General features: G+C 48.3%; 1 protein-coding gene across 5 annotated transcripts in view; it reads right to left on the bottom strand.

Annotated features, from left to right (window-relative positions):
* Nucleotides 1–25000, bottom strand: part of LOC118383109 (cell adhesion molecule 2-like) — an 884842-nt gene that overhangs the window by 93505 nt on the left and 766337 nt on the right. For all 5 annotated transcript variants that reach the window (XM_052520137.1, XM_052520141.1, XM_052520139.1 and 2 more), the window contains 2 exons: nt 1578–1739; nt 1307–1397 (listed from right to left, as the gene is read on the bottom strand). In XM_052520137.1, the coding sequence (XP_052376097.1) occupies nt 1307–1397; nt 1578–1739 (253 nt within the window). The remainder of the gene's footprint in view (nt 1–1306; nt 1398–1577; nt 1740–25000) is intronic.

Raw genomic sequence — 25000 nt, 5'->3', positions numbered from 1 at the left:
GCAGGGGGGTCAGGAGAGATGCAACGGTAGGGGGGTCAGGAGAGATGCAACGGTATGGGGGGTCAGGAGAGATGCAACGGTAGGGGGTCAGGAGAGATGCAACGGCAGGGGGTCAGGAGAGATGCAACGGTAGGGGGGTCAGGAGAGATGCAACGGTAGGGGGGTCAGGAGAGATGCAACGGTAGGGGGGTCAGGAGAGATGCAACGGCAGGGGGGTCAGGAGAGATGCAACGGTAGGGGGTCAGGAGAGATGCAACGGTAGGGGGGTCAGGAGATGCAAGGTAGGGGGTCAGGAGAGATGCAACGGTAGGGGGGTCAGGAGAGATGCAACGGCAGGGGGTCAGGAGAGATGCAACGGTAGGGGGGTCAGGAGAGATGCAACGGTAGGGGGGTCAGGAGAGATGCAACGGTATGGGGGCTCAGGAGAGATGCAACGGTAGGGGGGGTCAGAGAGATGCAACGGTAGGGGGGTCAGGAGAGATGCAACGGTAGGGGTGGGGGGTCAGAGAGATGCAACGGTATGGGGGGTCAGGAGAGATGCAACGGTAGGGGGGTCAGGAGAGATGCAACGGTATGGGGGGTCAGGAGAGATGCAACGGTATGGGGGGGGTCAGGAGAGATGCAACGGTATGGGGGTCAGGAGAGATGCAACGGTAGGGGGGTCAGGAGAGATGCAACGGTAGGGGGGTCAGGAGAGATGCAACGGTAGGGGGGTCAGGAGAGATGCAACGGTAGGGGGGTCAGGAGAGATGTAACGGTAGGGGGGTCAGGAGAGATGCAACGGTAGGGGGGTCAGGAGAGATGTAACGGTAGGGGGGTCAGGAGAGATGCAACGGTAGGGGGTCAGAGAGATGCAACGGTATGGGGGGTCAGGAGAGATGCAACGGTAGGGGGGTTCAGGAGAGATGCAATGGTAGGGGGGTCAGGAGAGATGCACCTCAGACGTGACCTTGTAGGGTTCATACGTTCTTCACGGGTGTGTGTGTGTGTGTGTGTGTGTGTGTTTGTGTGTGTGTGTGTGTGTGTATGTGTGTGTGTGTGTGTGTGTGTGTGTGTGTGTGTGTGTGTCTGTGTGTGTGTGTGTCTGTGTGTGTCTGTGTCTGTGTCTGTGTGTGTGTGTGTGTGTGTGTGTGTGTGTGTGTGTGTGTGTCTGTGTGTGTGTGTGTCTGTGTGTGTCTGTGTCTGTGTCTGTGTGTGTGTGTGTGTGTGTGTGTGTGTGTGTGTGTGTGTGTGTGTGTGTGTGTGTGTGTGTGTGTGTGTGTGTGTGTGTGTGTGTGTGTGTGTGTGTGTGTGTGTGTTGACTTACGATGGGTTTCCTTTGGATACACACTCCAGCTTCAGGTATTGACCCTCCTGAGGGAACGTCAGCGAATTGGTGATCGCCACACGAGGAGCATCTAGAGAGAGAGGGAGGTTAAGAACGTGTGTGTGTGTGTGTGTGTGTGTGTGTGTGTGTGTGTGTGTGTGTGTGTGTGTGTGTGTGTGTGTGTGTATGTGTGTGTGTGTGTGTGTGTGTGTGTGTGTGTGTGTGTGTGTGTGTGTGTGTGTGTGTGTGTGTGTGTGTGTGAGATACTCACAGTGCACCTCCAGTACTTCAGTAGTCTGTTGTGGTGTCTGTAACAGGGCGACGTGGTCTACTTTACAGGTGTACGCTGCCCCATCATCGTCCCGGTCTACTAGCAGCTGTAGAGAACTGGTCACTGTGAAGGTCTTTCCACTGGCATTCACCTCCTTGGCACCTGGTGGGTCAAAACATCAACATGAATCCTGGGAAACCAACACAAGTAACTCTTAGACCCCAAGAGGAGAGTTTCTCTCCTGGGGTCAAAGGGTGACACTGGTTTTTAAGTCGCGGGCAGAGCTATACCTCATCACGATTTATAATATATGATAATAATAATATAATAATAATATAATAATAATATATTATATCTGATTTAGTGTCGAGTCCCGTCAGAAACAATCATAATTCGGCTGTCACTTTCTTTTCCGTAAAGCATTGCAGTACTATCTCAAAGGAGACATTCACTGATTCATATTCAGTTTTCATGCTTCAGACACAGCCAGATCGCAGCCAGACCTGAGGACGTCGGGACCTTCAACACCGGCCCCTAGGGGCAACAGTGAGTACTACTACCATCCAGTAGGCTTGGGTTTAGCTGTGGTGTGGTGGACTTGGATGTTGGATGGGTGTAATCCCAAGGTCACGTGTGCAATCTCAGTGGTAGACATTGATTTTTTTTTTTTAACCCTTACCTTAACCCTGACCTGAACCCTTACCTGAACCCTTACCTGAACCCTTACCTGAACCCTGACCTGAACCCTTACCTTAACCCTTACCTGAACCCTTACCTGAACCCTTACCTGAACCCTTACCTGAACCCTTACCTTAACCCTTACCTTAACCCTTACCTGAACCCTGACCTGAACCCTTACCTGAACCCTGACCTGAACCCTTACCTGAACCCTTACCTGAACCCTGACCTGAACCCTTACCTGAACCCTGACCTGAACCCTGACCTGAACCCTTACCTGAACCCTGACCTGAACCCTTACCTGAACCCTGACCTGAACCCTGACCTGAACCCTTACCTGAACCCTGACCTGAACCCTGACCTGAACCCTGACCTGAACCCTTACCTGAACCCTTACCTGAACCCTGACCTGAACCCTTACCTGAACCCTGACCTGAACCCTTAATTTAACCCTTAATTTAACCCTGACCTGAACCCTTACCTGAACCCTTCATTTAACCCTCACCTGAACCCTTACCTGAACTCTTACCTGAACCCTTAATTTAACCCTAACCTGAACTCTTACCTGAACCCTTAATTTAACCCTGACCTTAACTCTGACCTTAAACCTGACCTTAAACCTTCAGAATGAATACCTAAATGTAAAGTTGAACGATTAACATCGAAAATTTGACGTTTGAAGTAACTTTGACATTTGACATTTAGAGAAAAGTGCAAAAACATACAATTCTGAAGTGAGGCTGTGAGAAATTGTTGTCAGACAACCACAGACTGAATCTGGCCCAAAGCACTCAGACACAGAAAAACACACAGCATCTCCCTGTCCTCCGTGGTAAAACTCTGAAAACATTCAACTGACAGCTCCCCAAACACACAGCACAACGCCACGGGATGTGTGTGTGTGTATATGTGAATCATGGGTGTGTGTGTGTGCGTGTGCGTGTGTGTGTGTGTGTGTGTGTGTGTGTGTGAATCAGGCAAATGTGTGTGATATTGATTTTCTTTCTGTTGTTCCTAAACAGACTATGGTTGAACAGACATGTCCAAAAGTTGTCTTAGAGTCAGACAGAGAACTTGCTATTTTGTTCTCTCTCTCTCTTTCTCTCTCTCTCTCTGTCTCTCTCTCTCTCTCCTCTATCTCTCTCTCCCTCTTTCAATCTCTCTCTCTCCTCTATATCTCTCTCCTCTCTCTGTCTCTCTCTCTCCTATTTCTCTCTCACTCTTTCTCTTTCTCTCTCACTCTTTCTCTCTCTCTCACTCTTTCAATCTCTCTCTCTCACTCACTCACTCACTCACTCACTCACTCACTCACTCACTCACTCACTCACTCTCTTTCTCTCTCTCTCACTCGTTCTCTCTTTCTCTCTCTCTCACTCGTTCTCTCTTTCTCTCTCTCACTCTTTCTCTCTCTCCCTTTCTCTTTCTCTCTCTCTCCCTTTCTCTTTCTCTCTCCCTTTCTCTTTCTCTCTCTCTGTCTCTCTCTCTCCTCTTTCTCTCTCACTCTTTCAATCTCTCTCTCACTCTTTCAATCTCTCCCTCACTCTTTCAATCTCTCTCTCTCTCTCTCTCTCTCTCTCTCTCTCTCTCTCTCTCTCTCTCTCTCTCTCACTCTCTTTCTCTCTTTCTCACTCTCTTCTCTCTCTCTCTCTCTCTCTCTCTCTCTCTCTCTCTCTCTCTCTCTCTTTCTCCCTGTCTCTCTTTCTCCCTGTCTTGCTCTCTCACTCTTTTCTATCTCTCTCCCCCTCTCTCTCTGTCTCTCTCCCTCTCTCTCTCTCTGTCTCTCTGTCTCTCCCTGTCTCTCTTTCTCCCTCTGCTCTCTCACTCTTTCTATCTCTCTTCTCCCTGTCTCCCGTCTCTCTCACTCTTTCTATCTCTCTCTCCCCTCTCTCTTTCTCTCTCTCTCTGCAAATCATCAGTGATGTGTGAATCTCACACACACACACACACACACACACACACACACACACACACACACACACACACACACACACACACACACACACACACACACACACACACACACACACACACACACACACACACACACATTCAATCACACACACACAAGCCCCGCCCCCCCTCACAGTTTTAGTAATGAATGTTCTGCCTGAGCCATAACACTGTGGTACAGATGTAGGATCTTAATTGGATCCCTTCTGTTTCAGAATACATTTGTAAGTGTATTTGAGCAGTTAAATGCATTTAAAAATATGACTTATTTTTGTACCGCGACCAGTGATCACAGTTTATCATCAACATCACTGTAGCTGCTGTTTAAAAAAAAAGAGGCTTTTTTGGAGTTTTGTCAATTCTGTATGTTTTCCCCCGTATGAAAACCCCCTTCAAAATGTCCATCAATTGTAATTATCATCCCCTTTTTCACCTGAATTTTGAGATGATTTTCTTTGGTAATGAAGAGATGGAGTGGAGAAGAGGAGACATGGGGGGGTGGAAGTACATGACACCCCACTGACAGGCCATACTGTACACCATATGCATACCCCCTGAGGACAGAGGGATGGGAGGGAGGGAGGACTGGGGATTAACTCAGAGAAGAAGAAGTGAAAGAGGCTATGGGGTCGACTTGAGGAGAGACAGACAGAGACAGACAGAGAGACACAGAGACAGACAGACACAGAGACAGACAGACACAGAGACAGACAGACAGACCGACACAGAGACAGACAGACCGACACAGAGACAGACAGACACAGAGACACATAGAGACAGAGACACACAGAGACAGACACAGACACAGAGACAAACACAGAGACAGACACAGACAGAGACACACAGAGACAGACAGACACAGACACAGAGACAGACAGACACAGAGACAGACAGACAGACACAGACACACAGAGACAGACAGACACACAGAGACAGAGACACAGACCGACACAGAAACACACAGAGACACACAGAGACAGACAGACACAGACACAGAGACAGACAGACACAGAGACAGACAGACAGACACAGACACACAGAGACAGACAGACACACAGAGACAGAGACACAGACCGACACAGAAACACACAGAGACACACAGAGACAGACAGACACAGAGACAGAGACACAGACCGACACAGAGACAGAGACACACAGAGACAGAGACACACAGAGACAGAGACACACAGAGACAGAGACACACAGAGACAGAGACACACAGAGACAGAGACACAGACCGACACAGAGACACACAGAGACAGAGACACACAGAGACAGACAGACACACAGAGACACAGACCGACACACAGAGACAGAGACAGACAGACAGACACACAGAGACAGACAGAAACAGTTCAGGTATAATTGCTCAGAGGAAAGAACCTCCCCACCAAGCCAGCCCCCAGACCAAGCCCAATCCTGTCCTATGTAAATGAAGATTGTGTCTGCATTACCAATGTGACTCTGTTCCCTATATAGAGCACTATGATCAGAGTCCTATATCTCTGAATATATTGAGCATGCCCACTACCATAACGCCAGCTGGCTCTGAGAGTTAGGATCTGACTTTGTATAAACCTCCCGCTGGTGTCCTAACTTTTGATTGAATGCTCCCCTCTGTCTCTCTCTCTCTCTCTCTCTCTGTCTCTCTCTCTCTCTCTCTTCTCTCTCTCTCTCTCTCTCTCTCTCTGTCTCTCTCTCTCTCTCTCTCTCTCTCTCTCTCTCTCTCTCTCTCTCTCTCTCTGTCTCTCTCTGTCTCTCTCTCTCTCTCTCTCTCTCTCTCTCTCTCTCTCATTTCTCCCTCTCTCTCTCTGTCTCTCTCTCTCTCTCTCTCTCTCTCTCTCTGTCTCTCTCTCTCTCTCTCTCTCTCTCTCTCTCTCTCTCTCTCTCTCATTTCTCCCTTCTCTCTCTCTGTCTCTCTCTCTCTCTCTCTCTCTCTCTCTCTCTCTCTCTCTCTCTCTCTCTCTCTCTCTCTCTCTCTCTCTCTCTCTCTCTCTCTCTCTCTCTCTCTCTCTCTCTCTCTCTCTCTCTCTCTCTCTCTCTCTCATTTCTCCCTCTCTCTCTCTCTCTCTCTCTCTCTCTCTCTCTCTCTCTCTCTCTCTCTCTCTCTCTCTCTCTCTCTCTCTCTCTCTCTCTCTCTCGCTCTCATTTCTCCCTTCTCTCCTTCAGCCAATTGTATCTTCTCTCCACTGTCCAGTCATTGCTAACGCAGCAGAGCTGTCAATTACCTGGTCTCCAGGGGGAGGAGGGCTCTGAGCTGAAACAGGAAGTGACTGAGCATGCAGAACAGATGATTTAGAGAAGCAAATGAGCAAGAGAGAGGAGGGAGGAGAGAGGGAAGTGGGGTGAGGAGGGAGGAGAGCGGGAGGTGGGGGAGAGTGTGAGGAGAGGTGCGGGGAATGGAAAGAGGGATGGAGAACAGGGAGGAGAGAGGAAAGAGGAAATGATAGAGAGGAGAGGGGGATGAGGAGAGAGGGAGGTGGGGAAGAGAAGGGGAGGAGAGAGGGAGAGAGGAGAGAGGAGAGAGGGAGGTGGGGAAGGGAAGGGGAGGAGAGAGGGAGAGAGGAGAGAGGGAGGTGGGGAAGAGAAGGGAAGGAGGGAGGAGAGAGGGAGGTGGGGAAGAGAAGGGGAGGAGAGAGGAGAGAGGAGAGAGGAGAGAGGAGAGAGGGAGGTGGGGAAGGGAAGGAGAGAGGGAGAGAGGAGAGAGGGAGGTGGGGAAGAGAAGGGGAGGAGAGAGGGAGAGAGGAGAGAGGAGAGAGGGAGGTGGGGAAGAGAAGGGAAGGAGGGAGGAGAGAGGGAGAGAGGGAGGTGGGGAAGGGAAGGAGGGAGGAGAGAGGGAGAGAGGAGAGAAGGAGGTGGGGAAGAGAAGGGAAGGAGGGAGGGAGGAGAGAGGGAGGGGGGGAAGAGAAGGGAAGGAGGGAGGAGAGAGGGAGGTGGGGAAGAGAAGGGAAGGAGGGAGGAGAGAGGGAGGTGGGGAAGAGAAGGGAATGAGGGAGGAGAGAGGGAGAGGAGAGAGGGAAGTGGGGGGAATGGAAGGAGGGAGGAGAGGAGAGAGGGAAGTGGGGGGAATGGAAGGAGGGAGGAGAGGAGAGAGGGTTGGGGAAGTAAACAATTAATTCAGTATGCACAAATACATTTTAAAAACTCAGCCATTCTGCCAGTCATTCAGTCAGTCAGCTAATTAGTCAGCCAGTCAGTCAGCTAGTCATTCACCGAGCCAGTCTGCCAGTCATTCAGTCAGCTATTCAGTCAGTGTCAGTAAGTCAGTCAGCCAGTCAGTAAGTCAGTCAGTCAGTCAGTCAGCCAGTCAGTCTGTCAGTCAGTCAGTCAGTCAGTCAGTCAGTCAGCCAGTCAGTCAGTGTGTGTGTCTGTGTTTATTTGTTTGTGTTTGTATATGCCGTACACACTCTAGCACTTTCTGAAGCTTTTTAACAGCGAGAAAGAGGAGGGGCGAGGAGGGGAGGGGAGGAGGAGGAGGTGGGGAGGTGAGGAGAGGAGGGGAGGAGAGGAGGGGCGAGGAGGGGTGGAGAGGAGAGGAGAGGAGAGGAGAGGAGAGGAGGGAAGGGAAGGGAGAGGAGAGGAGAGGAGAGGAGAGGAGAGGAGAGGAGGAGGAGAGGAGAGGAGAGGAGAGGAGAGGAGAGGAGAGGAGAGGAGAGGAGAGGAGGAGAGGAGAGGAGGGGAGGGAAGGGGAGAGGAGGGGCGAGGAGGGGAGAGGAGGGGAGGGGAGGGGAGGGGAGAGGAGAGGAGAGGAGGAGAGGAGAGGAGAGGAGAGGAGAGGAGAGGAGGGGAGGGGAGGGGAGGGGAGGGGAGGGGAGGGAAGGGGAGAGGAGAGGAGAGGAGAGGAGAGGAGAGGAGAGGAGAGGAGAGGAGAGGAGAGGAGAGGAGGGGAGAGGAGAGGAGGGGAGAGGAGGGGAGGGGAGGAGAGGAGAGGAGGGGAGGTGGGGAGGTGCGGGGAGGGGGAAGAGGAGGAGAGGCGGAGAGGAGAGGAGGGGAGGAGAGGAGGTGCGGGGAGGAGAGGAGGGGAGGAGAAGCGGAGGGGAGGGGCGGGGATGGGAGAGGAGAGGGGAGGAGAGGAGAGGCGTGGAGGAGAGGAGAGGATGGGAGAGGAGAGGGGAGGAGGGAGAGAGGAGAGGAGGGGAGAGGAGGGGAGAGGAGGGGAGAGGAGAGGAGGGGAGAGGAGAGGAGGGGAGAGGAGGGGAGGGGAGGAGAGGAGAGGAGGGGAGGTGGGGAGGTGCGGGGAGGGGGAAGAGGAGGAGAGGCGGAGAGGAGAGGAGGAGAGGAGAGGAGAGGAGAGGAGAGGAGGGGAGGGGAGAGGAGAGGAGGGGAGAGGAGGGGAGGGGAGGAGAGGAGAGGAGGGGAGGTGGGGAGGTGCGGGGAGGGGGAAGAGGAGGAGAGGCGGAGAGGAGAGGAGGGGAGGAGAGGAGGTGCGGGGAGGAGAGGAGGGGAGGAGAAGCGGAGGGGAGGGGCGGGGATGGGAGAGGAGAGGGGAGGAGAGGAGAGGCGTGGAGGAGAGGAGAGGATGGGAGAGGAGAGGGGAGGAGGAGAGAGGAGAGGAGGGGAGAGGAGAGGAGAGGAGGGGAGAGGAGGGGAGGGGAGGAGAGGAGATTCAGTCATTCAGTCAGCTATTCAGTCAGTGTCAGTAAGTCAGTCAGCCAGTCAGTCAGTCAGTCAGTCAGTAAGTCAGTCAGCCAGTCAGTCTCAGTCAGTCAGTCAGTCAGTCAGTCAGTCAGCCAGTCAGTGTGTGTGTCTGTGTCTGTTTATTTGTTTGTGTTTGTATATGCCGTACACACTCTAGCACTTTCTGAAGCTTTTTAACAGCGAGAAAGAGGAGGGGCGAGGAGGGGAGGGGAGGAGGAGGAGGTGGGGAGGTGAGGAGAGGAGGGGAGGAGAGGAGGGGCGAGGAGGGGTGGAGAGGAGAGGAGAGGAGGGGAGGGAAGGGGAGAGGAGAGGAGAGGAGAGGAGGGGAGAGGAGAGGAGAGGAGAGGAGAGGAGAAGAGAGGAGAGGAGAGGAGAGGAGAGGAGAGGGAGAGGAGGGGAGGGGAGGAGAGGAGGGGAGTGGAGGGGAGAGGAGGGGCAAGGTGAGGAGGGGAGAGGAGAGGAGGGGCGAGGAGGGGAGAGGAGGGGAGAGGAGAGGAGAGGAGGGGAGGGGAGGGGAGAGGAGGGGAGGGGAGGGGAGGGGGGGGGGGAGAGGAGAGGAGAGGAGGGGCGGGGAGGAGAGGAGAGGAGGGGCGAGGAGGAGAGAGGAGAGGAGAGGAGAGGAAGGGAGAGGAGGGGAGGGAAGGGGAGATGAGGGGCGAGGAGGGGGGAGAGGAGGAGAGAGGAGGGGAGAGGAGAGGAGCGGAGAGAAGGGGAGAGGAGAGGAGGGAAGGGGAGAGGAGAGGAGAGGAGAGGAGGGGAGGGGAGAGAAGGGGAGAGGAGAGGAGAGGAGAGGAGGGGAGGGGAGGGAGAGGAGAGGAGAGGGAGAGGAGAGGAGGGGAGGGGAGGGGAGGGAGAGGAGAGGAGAGGAGAGGAGAGGAGAGGAGAGGAGAGGAGAGGAGAGGAGAGGAGGGGAGGGGAGGAAGAAAGACATGCCAAACAAAACACAAACAATTAAACTGAAATAAGAAAACAACCTTCTGTCGATCTTCTTTATGTATGAGACCTCACAGCAGGCTCTCTCTGTGTGTGTGTGTGTGTGTGTGTGTGTGTGTGTGTGTGTGTGTGTGTGTGTGTGTGTGTGTGTGTGTGTGTGTGTGTGTGTGTGTGTGTGTGTGTGTGTGTGTGTGTGTGTGTGTGTGTGTGTGTGTGTGGCGTGTGTGTGTGTGTGTGTGTGTGTGTGTGTGTGTGTGTGTGTGTGTGTGTGTGTGTGTGTGTGTGTGTGTGTGTGTGTGTGTGTGTGTGTGTGGCGTGTGCTTTTCTCGAGACTAAGTTAACTTTTCACCAACCATGCCAGACTGTTGAATCCAAACATACTCAATGTAAATGTAGAACTGCAGTCAATTTGATCTCTGTAAACAAAAATTAACTTTTCAGATAAATTGACTTTTTGTTTATTGATTATTGTTTTATTATACAGGTATTAGCTGTTTATCTTCCAAAATATAGAAGTTAGAAACATTATTTTGTCAGCAGAATTAGATATCAAAGACCATTCTAGAGAGGGTTTGACCATTCTAGAGAGGGTTTGACCATTCTAGAGAGGGTTAGACCATTCTAGAGAGGGTTTGACCATTCTAGAGAGGGTTTGACCATTCTAGAGAGGGTTTGACCATTCTAGAGAGGGTTTGACCATTCTAGAGAGGGTTTGACCATTCTAGAGAGGGTTTGACCATTCTAGAGAGGGTTTGACCATTCTAGAGAGGGTTTGACCATTCTAGAGAGGGTTTGACCATTCTAGAGAGGGTTTGACCATTCTAGAGAGGGTTTGACCATTCTAGAAAGGGTTTGACCATTCTAGAGAGGGTTTTACTATTCTAGAGAGGGTTTGGCCATTTTAGAAAGGGTTTGGCCATTCTAGAGAGTGTTTGACCATTCTAGAGAGGGTTTGACCATTCTAGAGAGGGTTTGACCATTATAGAGAGCGTTTGACCATTCTAGAGAGGGTTTGACCATTCTAGAGAGGGTTTGACCATTCTAGAGAGGGTTTGACCATTCTAGAGAGGGTTTGACCATTCTAGAGAGGGTTTGACCATTCTAGAGAGGGTTTGACCATTCTAGAGAGGGTTTGACCATTCTAGAGAGTGTTTGACCATTATAGAGAGGGTTTGACCATTCTAGAGAGTGTTTGGCCATTATAGAGAGTGTTTGACCATTGTAGAGAGGGTTTGACCATTCTAGAGAGGGATTTACCATTACCATTCTAGAGAGCGTTTGACTATTCTAGAGAGGGTTTGACCATTCTAGAGAGGGTTTGACCATTCTAGAGAGGGTTTGACCATTCTAGAAAGGACAGCTGACAGATGCTATTACACACACACATTGATGATGCAGCTGCTGTGAGCCAGTCATCCCTCATAGTTTGATTTCTTCTTTTATTACACAGAGTCCGTCCCAAATGGTAGATTATTCCCAAAATATTCCCTATATAGTATACTACCAGACACTCCAAACATCCATCACACCCTCTGACACAAGCTGGCTGGAATAGTCCCGTTTTCACTGGTGATGATAAACATCCGCTCCTCTCCTCTCCCCTCCTCTCCTCTCCTCTCCCCCCTCCCGCCTCCTCTCCCTCCTCCCTCCTCCTCTCCTCTCCTCTCCTCTCCTCTCCTCTCCTCTCCTCTCCTCTCCTCTCCTCTCCTCTCCCTCTCCTCTCTCTCTCCCTCTCCTCTCCTCTCCTAACCTCTCCTCTCCTCTTCTCCTCCTGTCCCCTCCCCTCCCCTCCTCTCCTCTCCTCCTGTCCCCTCCCACCTCCTCTCTTCTCCTCTCCTCTCCTCTCCTCTCCTCTCCTCTCCTCTCCTCTCCTCTCCTCTCCTAACCTCTCCTCTCCTCTTCTCCTCCTGTCCCCTCCCCTCCCCTCCCGTCTCCTCTCCTCTCCTCTTCTCCTCCCGTCTTCTCCTCCTGTCTCCTCTCCTGTCCTGTCCTCTCCTCTCTTATCCTCCTGTCCCCTCCTGTCTCCTCTCCTCTCTTCTCCTCCTGTCCCTCCCCGTCTCATCTCCTCTCCTCCTGTCCCCTCCCGTCTCCTCTTCTCTTCTCTCCTCTCCTTTTCTCCTCCTGTCCCCTCCCGTCTCCTCTCCTCTCCTCCTGTCCCCTCCCGTCTCCTCTTATCTCCTCTCCTATCCTCAGGCTGTGCCAGCAGCTACCAGACATCCTAATTAGTTCTAGTTGTTATATAGTATAGTATAAACTGGTATTTCCTTTACAGGAATGAGTCAAGTTCAGGGTTGTACAGTACATGTCCTTCCTGTTTGTCAATTGCTGTCATTTCTAGACTGTTCTAGAGGGAAACACAGCACAAAAATTTGTCCAAATGCTTTTTCATTTTCGTAATAAAAATGTCACTACGAAGGCTGGTCAAACCAGCTTCAGAAGCAAGCCAGCAGTGGTATGCAGGGTGGTATGCTGCAATTGTCAAGATAAACTATTCCACGATGACTGGATGTGCATCGCCAATATACAAGACTTTGGAACGTTTTAAATACCCATTCTTGCCTTAGCATTTCCAAGTAGATAGCATAATCTTTCCTAATGCCTTCCTCCACAGTTTGAGAGCTGTGTGTTTTCTCTCTGCCTAACAGATTATGTGTGCAGCTCACGTGTAGTAAATAGTCAACATAAAGACCAACAGCTTTGGGAATACATTCATTTTTTTTTGTATCAATTATCTAGGCTAGATTAAAAATAACATTATTATACACAAGAATGCCACTGGCCTAAATGGGACAGGGGTAATTGACTGGCCTGGAGAGTTTCCAAAACGTCCCCTGTATGTGAAGCCCTGACCCACACAGACCTTCCTCTGTATGTAGAGCCCTGACCCACACAGACCTTCCTCTGTATGTAGAGCCCTGGCCCACACAGACCTTCCTCTGTATGTGGAGCCCTGACCCACACAGACCTTCCTCTGTATGTAGAGCCCTGACCCACACAGACCTTCCTCTGTATGTAGAGCCCTGACCCACACAGACCTTCCTCTGTATGTGGAGCCCTGACCCACACAGACCTTCCTCTGTATGTAGAGCCCTGACCCACACAGACCTTCCTCTGTATGTAGAGCCCTGACCCACACAGACCTTCCTCTGTATGTAGAGCCCTGACCCACACAGACCTTCCTCTGTATGTAGAGCCCTGACCCACACAGACCTTCCTCTGTATGTAGAGCCCTGACCCACACAGACCTTCCTCTGTATGTGGAGCCCTGACCCACACAGACCTTCCTCTGTATGTGGAGCCCTGACCCACACAGACCTTCCTCTGTATGTAGAGCCCTGACCCACACAGACCTTCCTCTGTATGTGGAGCCCTGACCCACACAGACCTTCCTCTGTATGTAGAGCCCTGACCCACACAGACCTTCCTCTGTATGTGGAGCCCTGACCCACACAGACCTTCCTCTGTATGTGGAGCCCTGACCCACACAGACCTTCCTCTGTATGTGGAGCCCTGACCCACGCAGCCTTCCTCTGTATGTGGAGCCCTGACCCACACAGACCTTCCTCTGTATGTAGAGCCCTGACCCACACAGACCTTCCTCTGTATGTAAAGCCCTGACCCACACAGACCTTCCTCTGTATGTGGAGCCCTGACCCACACAGACCTTCCTCTGTATGTGGAGCCCTGACCCACACAGACCTTCCTCTGTATGTAGAGCCCTGACCCACACAGACCTTACTCTGTATGTGGAGCCCTGACCCACACAGACCTTCCTCTGTATGTGGAGCCCTGACCCACACAGACCTTCCTCTGTATGTAGAGCCCTGGCCCACACAGACCTTCCTCTGTATGTAGAGCCCTGACCCACACAGACCTTCCTCTGTATGTAGAGCCCTGACCCACACAGACCTTCCTCTGTATGTAGAGCCCTGACCCACACAGACCTTCCTCTGTATGTGGAGCCCTGACCCACACAGACCTTCCTCTGTATGTAGAGCCCTGACCCACACAGACCTTCCTCTGTATGTAGAGCCCTGACCCACACAGACCTTCCTCTGTATGTAGAGCCCTGACCCACACAGACCTTCCTCTGTATGTAGAGCCCTGACCCACACAGACCTTCCTCTGTATGTAGAGCCCTGACCCACACAGACCTTCCTCTGTATGTGGAGCCCTGACCCACACAGACCTTCCTCTGTATGTGGAGCCCTGACCCACACAGACCTTCCTCTGTATGTAGAGCCCTGACCCACACAGACCTTCCTCTGTATGTGGAGCCCTGACCCACACAGACCTTCCTCTGTATGTAGAGCCCTGACCCACACAGACCTTCCTCTGTATGTGGAGCCCTGACCCACACAGACCTTCCTCTGTATGAGGAGCCCTGACCCACACAGACCTTCCTCTGTATGTGGAGCCCTGACCCACGCAGCCTTCCTCTGTATGTGGAGCCCTGACCCACACAGACCTTCCTCTGTATGTAGAGCCCTGACCCACACAGACCTTCCTCTGTATGTAAAGCCCTGACCCACACAGACCTTCCTCTGTATGTGGAGCCCTGACCCACACAGACCTTCCTCTGTATGTGGAGCCCTGACCCACACAGACCTTCCTCTGTATGTAGAGCCCTGACCCACACAGACCTTCCCCTGTATGTGGAGCCCTGACCCACACAGACCTTCCTCTGTATGTGGAGCCCTGACCCACACAGACCTTCCTCTGTATGTAGAGCCCTGGCCCACACAGACCTTCCTCTGTATGTAGAGCCCTGACCCACACAGACCTTCCTCTGTATGTAGAGCCCTGACCCACACAGACCTTCCTCTGTATGTGGAGCCCTGACCCACACAGACCTTCCTCTGTATGTAGAGCCCTGACCCACACAGACCTTCCCCTGTATGTAGAGCCCTGACCCACACAGACCTTCCCCTGTATGTAGAGCCCTGACCCACACAGACCTTCTCCTGTATGTGGAGCCCTGACCCACACAGACCTTCCTCTGTATGTAGAGCCCTGACCCACACAGACCTTCTCCTGTATGTAGAGCCCTGACCCACACAGACCTTCCTCTGTATGTAGAGCCCTGACCCACACAGACCTTCCTCTGTATGTGGAGCCCTGACCCACACAGACCTTCCTCTGTATGTGGAGCCCTGACCCACACAGACCTTCCTCTGTTTGTAGAGCCCTGACCCACACAGACCTTCCTCTGTATGTAGAGCCCTGACCCATACAGACCTTCCTCTGTATGTGGAGCCCTGACCCATACAGACCTTCCTCTGTATGTAGAGCTCTGACCCACACATACCTTCCTCTGTATGTGGAGCCCTGACCCACACAGACCTTCCTCTGTATGTGGAGCCCTGACCCACACAGACCTTGCTCTGTATGTGGAGCCCTGACCCACACAGACCTTCCTCTGTATGTAGAGCCCTGACCCACACAGACCTTCCTCTGTATGTGGAGCCCTGACCCACACAGACCTTCCCCTGTATGTGGAGCCCTGACCCACACAGACCTTCCCTGTATGTGGAGCCCTGACCCACACAGACCTTCCTCTGTATGTGGAGCCCTGACCCACACAGACCTTCCTCTGTTTGTAGAGCCCTGACCCACACAGACCTTCCCCTGTATGTGGAGCCCTGACCCACACAGACCTTCCTCTGTTTGTGGAGCCCTGACCCACATAGACCACACAGTGTGTGATTTGTGTGTGTGTGTATTTATTGAGGTTGTCTCAGAGTCTGCACAGCGTGAGAGGAATGTTGAGCTGATGACATCACATCTCAAAACCCATCGATCAAGGTGACTCATCCTGCCATTAATTACACGCACACACACGCACACACACGCACACACGCGCACACACGCACACACACGCACACACGCACACACACACACACACACACGTTTCCTGCACTCTTAAAAAAAATGCTGGCTTTGGGCCAATTTGGGTAAATATTGTCCAGAACACAGGTTAGGTTATTTTGAGGCACCAGTTGGGTTTCTTAAATAATCCTACATGTTGTATTGTTGGGATTATCCAAACACACGGCTCATTTAACCATCGGTTGGGGTTTTATTCCCTTTCATGCTGGGTTGACCTACCCGCTTCTTACGGTAAGGGTACGATTATTGTTTCTTATTTCTTTTACATTTAAAAAATGTAAAAATACACAATTTACCTTCAGTTCGGTACGTACATGTGCAGATACATATATAAATGGTACAGTTTTTTTAAGCCAATATTTCGAATATAAAAGTTACAATCATCTCACTCTCAAAAAAGTGGTGCGTTGTGAAGGTACATTTCCGTTTCTCAGAGTACAAACGTATTCTTTGTACCCTCAATACTACCTACACAGATCCTGATCTGTTTCACCTTGTGATTGTCTCCACCCCCTCCGGGTGTCGTGAAGTTTCCCCAGTGTATTTATCCCTGTGTTTCCTGTCTCTCTGTCCCAGTGTATTTATCCCTGTGTTTCCTGTCTCTCTGTGTCAGTGTATTTATCCCTGTGTTTCCTGTCTCTCTGTACCAGTGTATTTATCCCTGTGTTTCCTGTCTCTCTGTGTCAGTGTATTTATCCCTGTGTTTCCTGTCTCTCTGTACCAGTGTATTTATCCCTGTGTTTCCTGTCTCTCTGTGTCAGTGTATTTATCCCTGTGTTTCCTGTCTCTCTGTACCAATGTATTTATCCCTGTGTTTCCTGTCTCTCTGTGTCAGTGTATTTATCCCTGTGTTTCCTGTCTCTCTGTGTCAGTGTATTTATCCCTGTGTTTCCTGTCTCTCTGTACCAGTGTATTTATCCCTGTGTTTCCTGTCTCTCTGTGTCAGTGTATTTATCCCTGTGTTTCCTGTCTCTCTGTACCAGTGTATTTATCCCTGTGTTTCCTGTCTCTCTGTGTCAGTGTATTTATCCCTGTGTTTCCTGTCTCTCTGTGTCAGTGTATTTATCCCTGTGTTTCCTGTCTCTCTGTACCAGTGTATTTATCACTGTGTTTCCTGTCTCTCTGTGTCAGTGTATTTATCCCTGTGTTTCCTGTCTCTCTGTGTCAGTGTATTTATCCCTGTGTTTCCTGTCTCTCTGTGTCAGTGTATTTATCCCTGTGTTTCCTGTCTCTCTGTACCAGTGTATTTATCCCTGTGTTTCCTGTCTTTGTACCAGTGTATTTATCCCTGTGTTTCCTGTCTCTGTACCAGTGTATTTATCCCTGTGTTTCCTGTCTCTCTCTGTACCAGTGTATTTATCCCTGTGTTTCCTGTCTCTCTGTACCAGTGTATTTATCCCTGTGTTTCCTGTCTCTCTGTCCCAGTGTATTTATCCCTGTGTTTCCTGTCTCTCTGTCCCAGTGTATTTATCCCTGTGTTTCCTGTCTCTCTGTACCAGTGTATTTATCCCTGTGTTTCCTGTCTCTCTGTCCCAGTGTATTTATCCCTGTGTTTCCTGTCTCTCTGTACCAGTGTATTTATCCCTGTGTTTCCTGTCTCTCTCTACCAGTGTATTTATCCCTGTGTTTCCTGTCTCTCTCTGTGCCAGTGTATTTATCCCTGTGTTTCCTGTCTCTCTCTGTGCCAGTGTATTTATCCCTGTGTTTCCTGTCTCTCTCTGTACCAGTGTATTTATCCCTGTGTTTCCTGTCTCTCTCTGTACCAGTGTATTTATCCCTGTGTTTCCTGTCTCTCTCTGTACCAGTGTATTTATCCCTGTGTTTCCTGTCTCTCTCTGTACCAGTGTATTTATCCCTGTGTTTCCTGTCTCTCTGTACCAGTGTATTTATCCCTGTGTTTCCTGTCTCTCTCTGTACCAGTGTATTTATCCCTGTGTTTCCTGTCTCTCTCTGTACCAGTGTATTTATCCCTGTGTTTCCTGTCTCTCTCTGTACCAGTGTATTTATCCCTGTGTTTCCTGTCTCTCTGTACCAGTGTATTTATCCCTGTGTTTCCTGTCTCTCTGTACCAGTGTATTTATCCCTGTGTGTTTACCAGTGTATTTATCCCTGTTTTCCTGTCTCTCTGTACCAGTGTATTTATCCCTGTGTTTCCTGTCTCTCTGTACCAGTGTATTTATCCCTGTGTTTCCTGTCTCTCTGTACCAGTGTATTTATCCCTGTGTTTCCTGTCTCTCTGTACCAGTGTATTTATCCCTGTGTTTCCTGTCTCTCTGTACCAGTGTATTTATCCCTGTGTTTCCTGTCTCTCTGTACCAGTGTATTTATCCCTGTGTTTCCTGTCTCTCTGTACCAGTGTATTTATCCCTGTGTTTCCTGTCTCTCTGTACCAGTGTATTTATCCCTGTGTTTCCTGTCTCTCTGTACCAGTGTATTTATCCCTGTGTTTCCTGTCTCTCTGTACCAGTGTATTTATCCCTGTGTTTCCTGTCTCTCTGTACCAGTGTATTTATCCCTGTGTTTCCTGTCTCTCTGTACCAGTGTATTTATCCCTGTGTTTCCTGTCTCTCTGTACCAGTGTATTTATCCCTGTGTTTCCTGTCTCTCTGTACCAGTGTATTTATCCCTGTGTTTCCTGTCTCTCTGTACCAGTGTATTTATCCCTGTGTTTCCTGTCTCTCTGTACCAGTGTATTTATCCCTGTGTTTCCTGTCTCTCTGTACCAGTGTATTTATCTCTGTGTTTCCTGTCTCTCTGTACCAATGTATTTATCCCTGTGTTTCCTGTCTCTCTCTGTACCAGTGTATTTATCTCTGTGTTTCCTGTCTCTCTGTACCAGTGTATTTATCTCTGTGTTTCCTGTCTCTCTGTACCAGTGTATTTATCCCTGTGTTTCCTGTCTCTCTGTACCAGTGTATTTATCCCTGTGTTTCCTGTCTCTCTGTACCAGTGTATTTATCCCTGTGTTTCCTGTCTCTCTGTACCAGTGTATTTATCCCTGTGTCTCTCTGTACCAGTGTATTTATCCCTGTGTTTCCTGTCTCTCTGTACCAGTGTATTTATCCCTGTGTTTCCTGTCTCTCTGTACCAGTGTATTTATCCCTGTGTTTCCTGTCTCTGTACCAGTGTATTTATCCCTGTGTTTCCTGTCTCTCTGTACCAGTGTATTTATCCCTGTGTTTCCTGTCTCTCTGTACCAGTGTATTTATCCCTGTGTTTCCTGTCTCTCTGTACCAGTGTATTTATCCCTGTGTTTCCTGTCTCTCTGTACCAGTGTATTTATCCCTGTGTTTCCTGTCTCTCTGTACCAGTGTATTTATCCCTGTGTTTCCTGTCTCTCTGTGTCAGTGTATTTATCCCTGTGTTTCCTGTCTCTCTGTACCAGTGTATTTATCCCTGTGTTTCCTGTCTCTCTGTACCAGTGTATTTATCCCTGTGTTTCCTGTCTCTCTGTACCAGTGTATTTATCCCTGTGTTTCCTGTCTCTCTGTACCAGTGTATTTATCCCTGTGTTTCCTGTCTCTCTGTACCAGTTGTTCTTGTATGTTTTTTTCCCAAGTCAACCAGCGTGTTTTTCCCGTTCTCCTTTTGCTATTCGCCTTCGACTAGTCCTCCCGGTTTTGACCCTTGCCTGTTTCTGGACTCTGTACCCGCCTGCCTGACCATTCTGCCTGCCTGACCACGAGCCTGTCTGCCACTCTGTACCTCCTGGACTCTGATCTGGTTTTGACCTTTTTGCCTGTCTACGACCATTCTCTTGCCGACCCCTTTTGGATTAATAAACATTGCAAGACTCCAACCATCTGCATCTGGGTCTCGTCTTGTGTCTTGATAAAAAGGAAGTTACAGCTGTGTTGGCACTCTAAAAGGGCATATTTTTAACATAATCCTAATCATTATCATATTTCCCAGCATGCTCTACTGCAGGTCTACGTTTGTAGAATTTATTTTAATATCTGTTTTTGCATGTACAGCACATTGACTGATTGATGAATCTTATTCTACACAAAGATAAATAACATACATTTCCTAAACCAAGGCAATCAGTTAGATTTTATGCACCCAATATTATATAATGGTTGTACCAGTTTAAATGGTTTAAGTATTCGCCTTACAATCATCCTAACCCTGACAGTCATTCTGAATGTGGGTTGTGGGTGAATAAAATTCCAACTGCTGGATATCATAACTCTGGCTGGCGTCCAATAGAAATGACAAATCTCTTTGCTAGCCAGCATAATGTGATTTACACGTAGGGTTTCAAAATTCTGCTAAGCTTTCCAGAAATCCTGATTGGGAGATTCCTGGAAACGGGAAAAGTAGGAATTCTGGAATCCTTCAGTTAGGATTTGTGGAAAACCTAATACTTTTGAGAAAGGTACTGGCATTTTACAAACCCCATTTGCAGGATTTGGGTGTGTAACCTGATTATGGCGTCCACCCACAGTGCTCAGAATGACAGAAATCACATTTATGCTAATTCATATTAACGGAACAAGTTGAGGTGCACGCTAACGGTGAATAACTGTCCACGTTTACTTTTCCTCAGCCAACAAGACAAGTAACAGACAGCTAAATCACTAGCCTGTCAATCTACTATAGAATAACTAGATGAGTAACAGACAGCTAAATCACTAGCCTGTCAATCTAATATAGAATAACAAGACAAGTAACAGACACCTAAATCACTAGCCTGTCAATCTACTATAGAATAACTAGATGAGTAACAGACAGCTAAATCACTAGCCTGTCAATCTACTATAGAATAACTAGATGAGTAACAGACAGCTAAATCACTAGCCTGTCAATCTACTATAGAATAACTAGATGAGTAACAGACACCTAAATCACTAGCCTATGTCAATCTACTATAGAATAACTAGATGAGTAACAGACACCTAAATCACTAGCCTGTCAATCTACTATAGAATAACTAGATGAGTAACAGACACCTAAATCACTAGCCTGTCAATCTACTATAGAATAACTAGATGAGTAACAGACACCTAAATCACTAGCCTGTCAATCTACTATAGAATAACTAGATGAGTAACAGATACCTAAATCACTAGCCTGTCAATCTACTATAGAATAACTAGATGAGTAACAGACACCTAAATCACTAGCCTGTCAATCTACTATAGAATAACTAGATGAGTAACAGACACCTAAATCACTAGCCTGTCAATCTACTATAGAATAACTAGATGAGTAACAGACACCTAAATCACTAGCCTGTCAATCTACTATAGAATAACTAGATGAGTAACAGACACCTAAATCACTAGCCTGTCAATCTACTATAGAATAACTAGATGAGTAACAGACACCTAAATCACTAGCCTATGTCAATCTACTATAGAATAACTAGATGAGTAACAGACACCTAAATCACTAGCCTGTCAATCTACTATAGAATAACTAGATGAGTAACAGACACCTAAATCACTAGCCTGTCAATCTACTATAGAATAACTAGATGAGTAACAGACACCTAAATCACTAGCCTGTCAATCTACTATAGAATAACTAGATGAGTAACAGACAGCTAAATCACTAGCCTGTCAATCTACTATAGAATAACTAGATGAGTAACAGACACCTAAATCACTAGCCTATGTCAATCTACTATAGAATAACTAGATGAGTAACAGACACCTAAATCACTAGCCTGTCAATCTACTATAGAATAACTAGATGAGTAACAGACACCTAAATCACTAGCCTGTCAATCTACTATAGAATAACTAGATGAGTAACAGACACCTAAATCACTAGCCTATGTCAATCTACTATAGAATAACTAGATGAGTAACAGACACCTAAATCACTAGCCTGTCAATCTACTATAGAATAACTAGATGAGTAACAGACACCTAAATCACTAGCCTATGTCAATCTACTATAGAATAACTAGATGAGTAACAGACACCTAAATCACTAGCCTATGTCAATCTACTATAGAATAACTAGATGAGTAACAGACACCTAAATCACTAGCCTATGTCAATCTACTATAGAATAACTAGATGAGTAACAGACACCTAAATCACTAGCCTGTCAATCTACTATCCCCCCCATAGTAAATAAAAAGTTAACCTATTCTATTGGTCAGCTGGTCAAAATAGCCTATTTCATACAGACTCTGGGACAGTTGTGGGATGATAGATCCTAAATGGGACAGTTGTGGGATGATAGATCCTAAATGGGACAGTTGTGGGATGATAGATCCTAAATGGGACCGTTGTGGGATGATAGATCCTAAATGGGACAGTTGTGGGATGATAGATCCTAATGGGACAGTTGTGGGATGATAGATCCTAATGGGACAGTTGTGGGATGATAGATCCTAAATGGGACAGTTGTGGGATGATAGATCCTAAATGGGACAGTTGTGGGATGATAGATCCTAAATGGGACAGTTGTGGGATGATAGATCCTAAAGGGGACAGTTGTGGGATGATAGATCCTAAATGGGACAGTTGTGGGATGATAGATCCTAAATGGGACAGTTGTGGGATGATAGATCCTAAAGGGGACAGTTGTGGGATGATAGATCCTAAATGGGACAGTTGTGGGATGATAGATCCTAAATGGGACAGTTGTGGGATGATAGATCCTAAATGGGACAGTTGTGGGATGATAGATCCTAAATGGGACAGTTGTGGGATGATAGATCCTAAATGGGACAGTTGTGGGATGATAGATCCTAGATGGGACAGTTGTGGGATGATAGATCCTAAATGGGACCGTTGTGGGATGATAGATCCTAAATGGGACAGTTGTGGGATGATAGATCCTAATGGGACAGTTGTGGGATGATAGATCCTAATGGGACAGTTGTGGGATGATAGATCCTAATGGGACAGTTGTGGGATGATAGATCCTAATGGGACAGTTGTGGGATGATAGATCCTAATGGGACAGTTGTGGGATGATAGATCCTAATGGGACAGTTGTGGGATGATAGATCCTAATGGGACAGTTGTGGGATGATAGATCCTAAATGGGACAGTTGTGGGATGATAGATCCTAAATGGGACAGTTGTGGGATGATAGATCCTAAATGGGACAGTTGTGGGATGATAGATCCTAAATGGGACAGTTGTGGGATGATAGATCCTAAATGGGACAGTTGTGGGATGATAGATCCTAAAGGGGACAGTTGTGGGATGATAGATCCTAAATGGGACAGTTGTGGGATGATAGATCCTAATGGGACAGTTGTGGGATGATAGATCCTAATGGGACAGTTGTGAGATGATAGATCCTAAATGGGACAGTTGTGGGATGATAGATCCTAATGGGACAGTTGTGGAATGATAGATCCCAATGGGACAGTTGTGGGATGATAGATCCTAAATGGGACAGTTGTGGGATGATAGATCCTAATGGGACAGTTGTGAGATGATAGATCCTAAATGGGACAGTTGTGGGATGATAGATCCTAAAGGGGACAGTTGTGGGATGATAGATCCTAATGGGACAGTTGTGGGATGATAGATCCTAAATGGGACAGTTGTGGGATGATAGATCCTAAATGGGACAGTTGTGGGATGATAGATCCTAAAGGGGACAGTTGTGGGATGATAGATCCTAAATGGGACAGTTGTGGGATGATAGATCCTAAATGGGACAGTTGTGGGATGATAGATCCTAATGGGACAGTTGTGGGATGATAGATCCTAATGGGACAGTTGTGGGATGATAGATCCTAAATGGGACAGTTGTGGGATGATAGATCCTAAATGGGACAGTTGTGGGATGATAGATCCTAAAGGGGACAGTTGTGGGATGATAGATCCTAAAGGGGACAGTTGTGGGATGATAGATCCTAAATGGGACAGTTGTGGGATGATAGATCCTAAAGGGGACAGTTGTGGGATGATAGATCCTAAATGGGACAGTTGTGGGATGATAGATCCTAAATGGGACAGTTGTGGGATGATAGATCCTAAATGGGACAGTTGTGGGATGATAGATCCTAAATGGGACAGTTGTGGGATGATAGATCCTAAATGGGACAGTTGTGGGATGATAGATCCTAAATGGGACAGTTGTGGGATGATAGATCCTAAATGGGACAGTTGTGGGATGATAGATCCTAAATGGGACAGTTGTGGGATGATAGATCCTAATGGGACAGTTGTGGGATGATAGATCCTAATGGGACAGTTGTGGGATGATAGATCCTAAATGGGACAGTTGTGGGATGATAGATCCTAATGGGACAGTTGTGGAATGATAGATCCCAATGGGACAGTTGTGGGATGATAGATCCTAATGGGACAGTTGTGGGATGATAGATCCTAATGGGACAGTTGTGGGATGATAGATCCTAAATGGGACAGTTGTGGGATGATAGATCCTAAATGGGACAGTTGTGGGATGATAGATCCTAAATGGGACAGTAGTGGGATGATAGATCCTAAATGGGACAGTTGTGGGATGATAGATCCTAAATGGGACTGTTGTGGGATGATAGATCCTAATGGGACAGTTGTGGGATGATAGATCCTAAATGGGACAGTGGTGGGATGATAGATCCTAATGGGACAGTTGTGGGATGATAGATCCTAATGGGACAGTTGTGGGATGATAGATCCTAAATGGGACAGTTGTGGGATGATAGATCCTAATGGGACAGTTGTGGAATGATAGATCCCAATGGGACAGTTGTGGGATGATAGATCCTAAATGGGACAGTTGTGGGATGATAGATCCTAATGGGACAGTTGTGAGATGATAGATCCTAAATGGGACAGTTGTGGGATGATAGATCCTAAAGGGGACAGTTGTGGGATGATAGATCCTAATGGGACAGTTGTGGGATGATAGATCCTAAATGGGACAGTTGTGGGATGATAGATCCTAAATGGGACAGTTGTGGGATGATAGATCCTAAAGGGGACAGTTGTGGGATGATAGATCCTAAATGGAAAAGTTGTGGGATGATAGATCCTAAAGGGGACAGTTGTGGGATGATAGATCCTAAATGGAACAGTTGTGGGATGATAGATCCTAAAGGGGACAGTTGTGGGATGATAGATCCTAAATGGGACAGTTGTGGGATGATAGATCCTAAAGGGGACAGTTGTGGGATGATAGATCCTAAATGGGACAGTTGTGGGATGATAGATCCTAAAGGGGACAGTTGTGGGATGATAGATCCTAAATGGGACTGTTGTGGGATGATAGATCCTAAATGGGACAGTTGTGGGATGATAGATCCTAAAGGGGACAGTTTTGGGATGATAGATCCTAAATGGGACAGTTGTGGGATGATAGATCCTAAATGGGACAGTTGTGGGATGATAGATCCTAAATGGGACAGT

Source organism: Oncorhynchus keta, chromosome 6 (genome assembly GCF_023373465.1).
Source record: "Oncorhynchus keta strain PuntledgeMale-10-30-2019 chromosome 6, Oket_V2, whole genome shotgun sequence".
NCBI classification, from domain to species: Eukaryota; Metazoa; Chordata; class Actinopteri; order Salmoniformes; family Salmonidae; genus Oncorhynchus; species Oncorhynchus keta.
The sequence above is the reverse complement of the archived record's forward strand: the minus strand, read 5'-3'. Positions and strand labels throughout refer to the sequence as shown.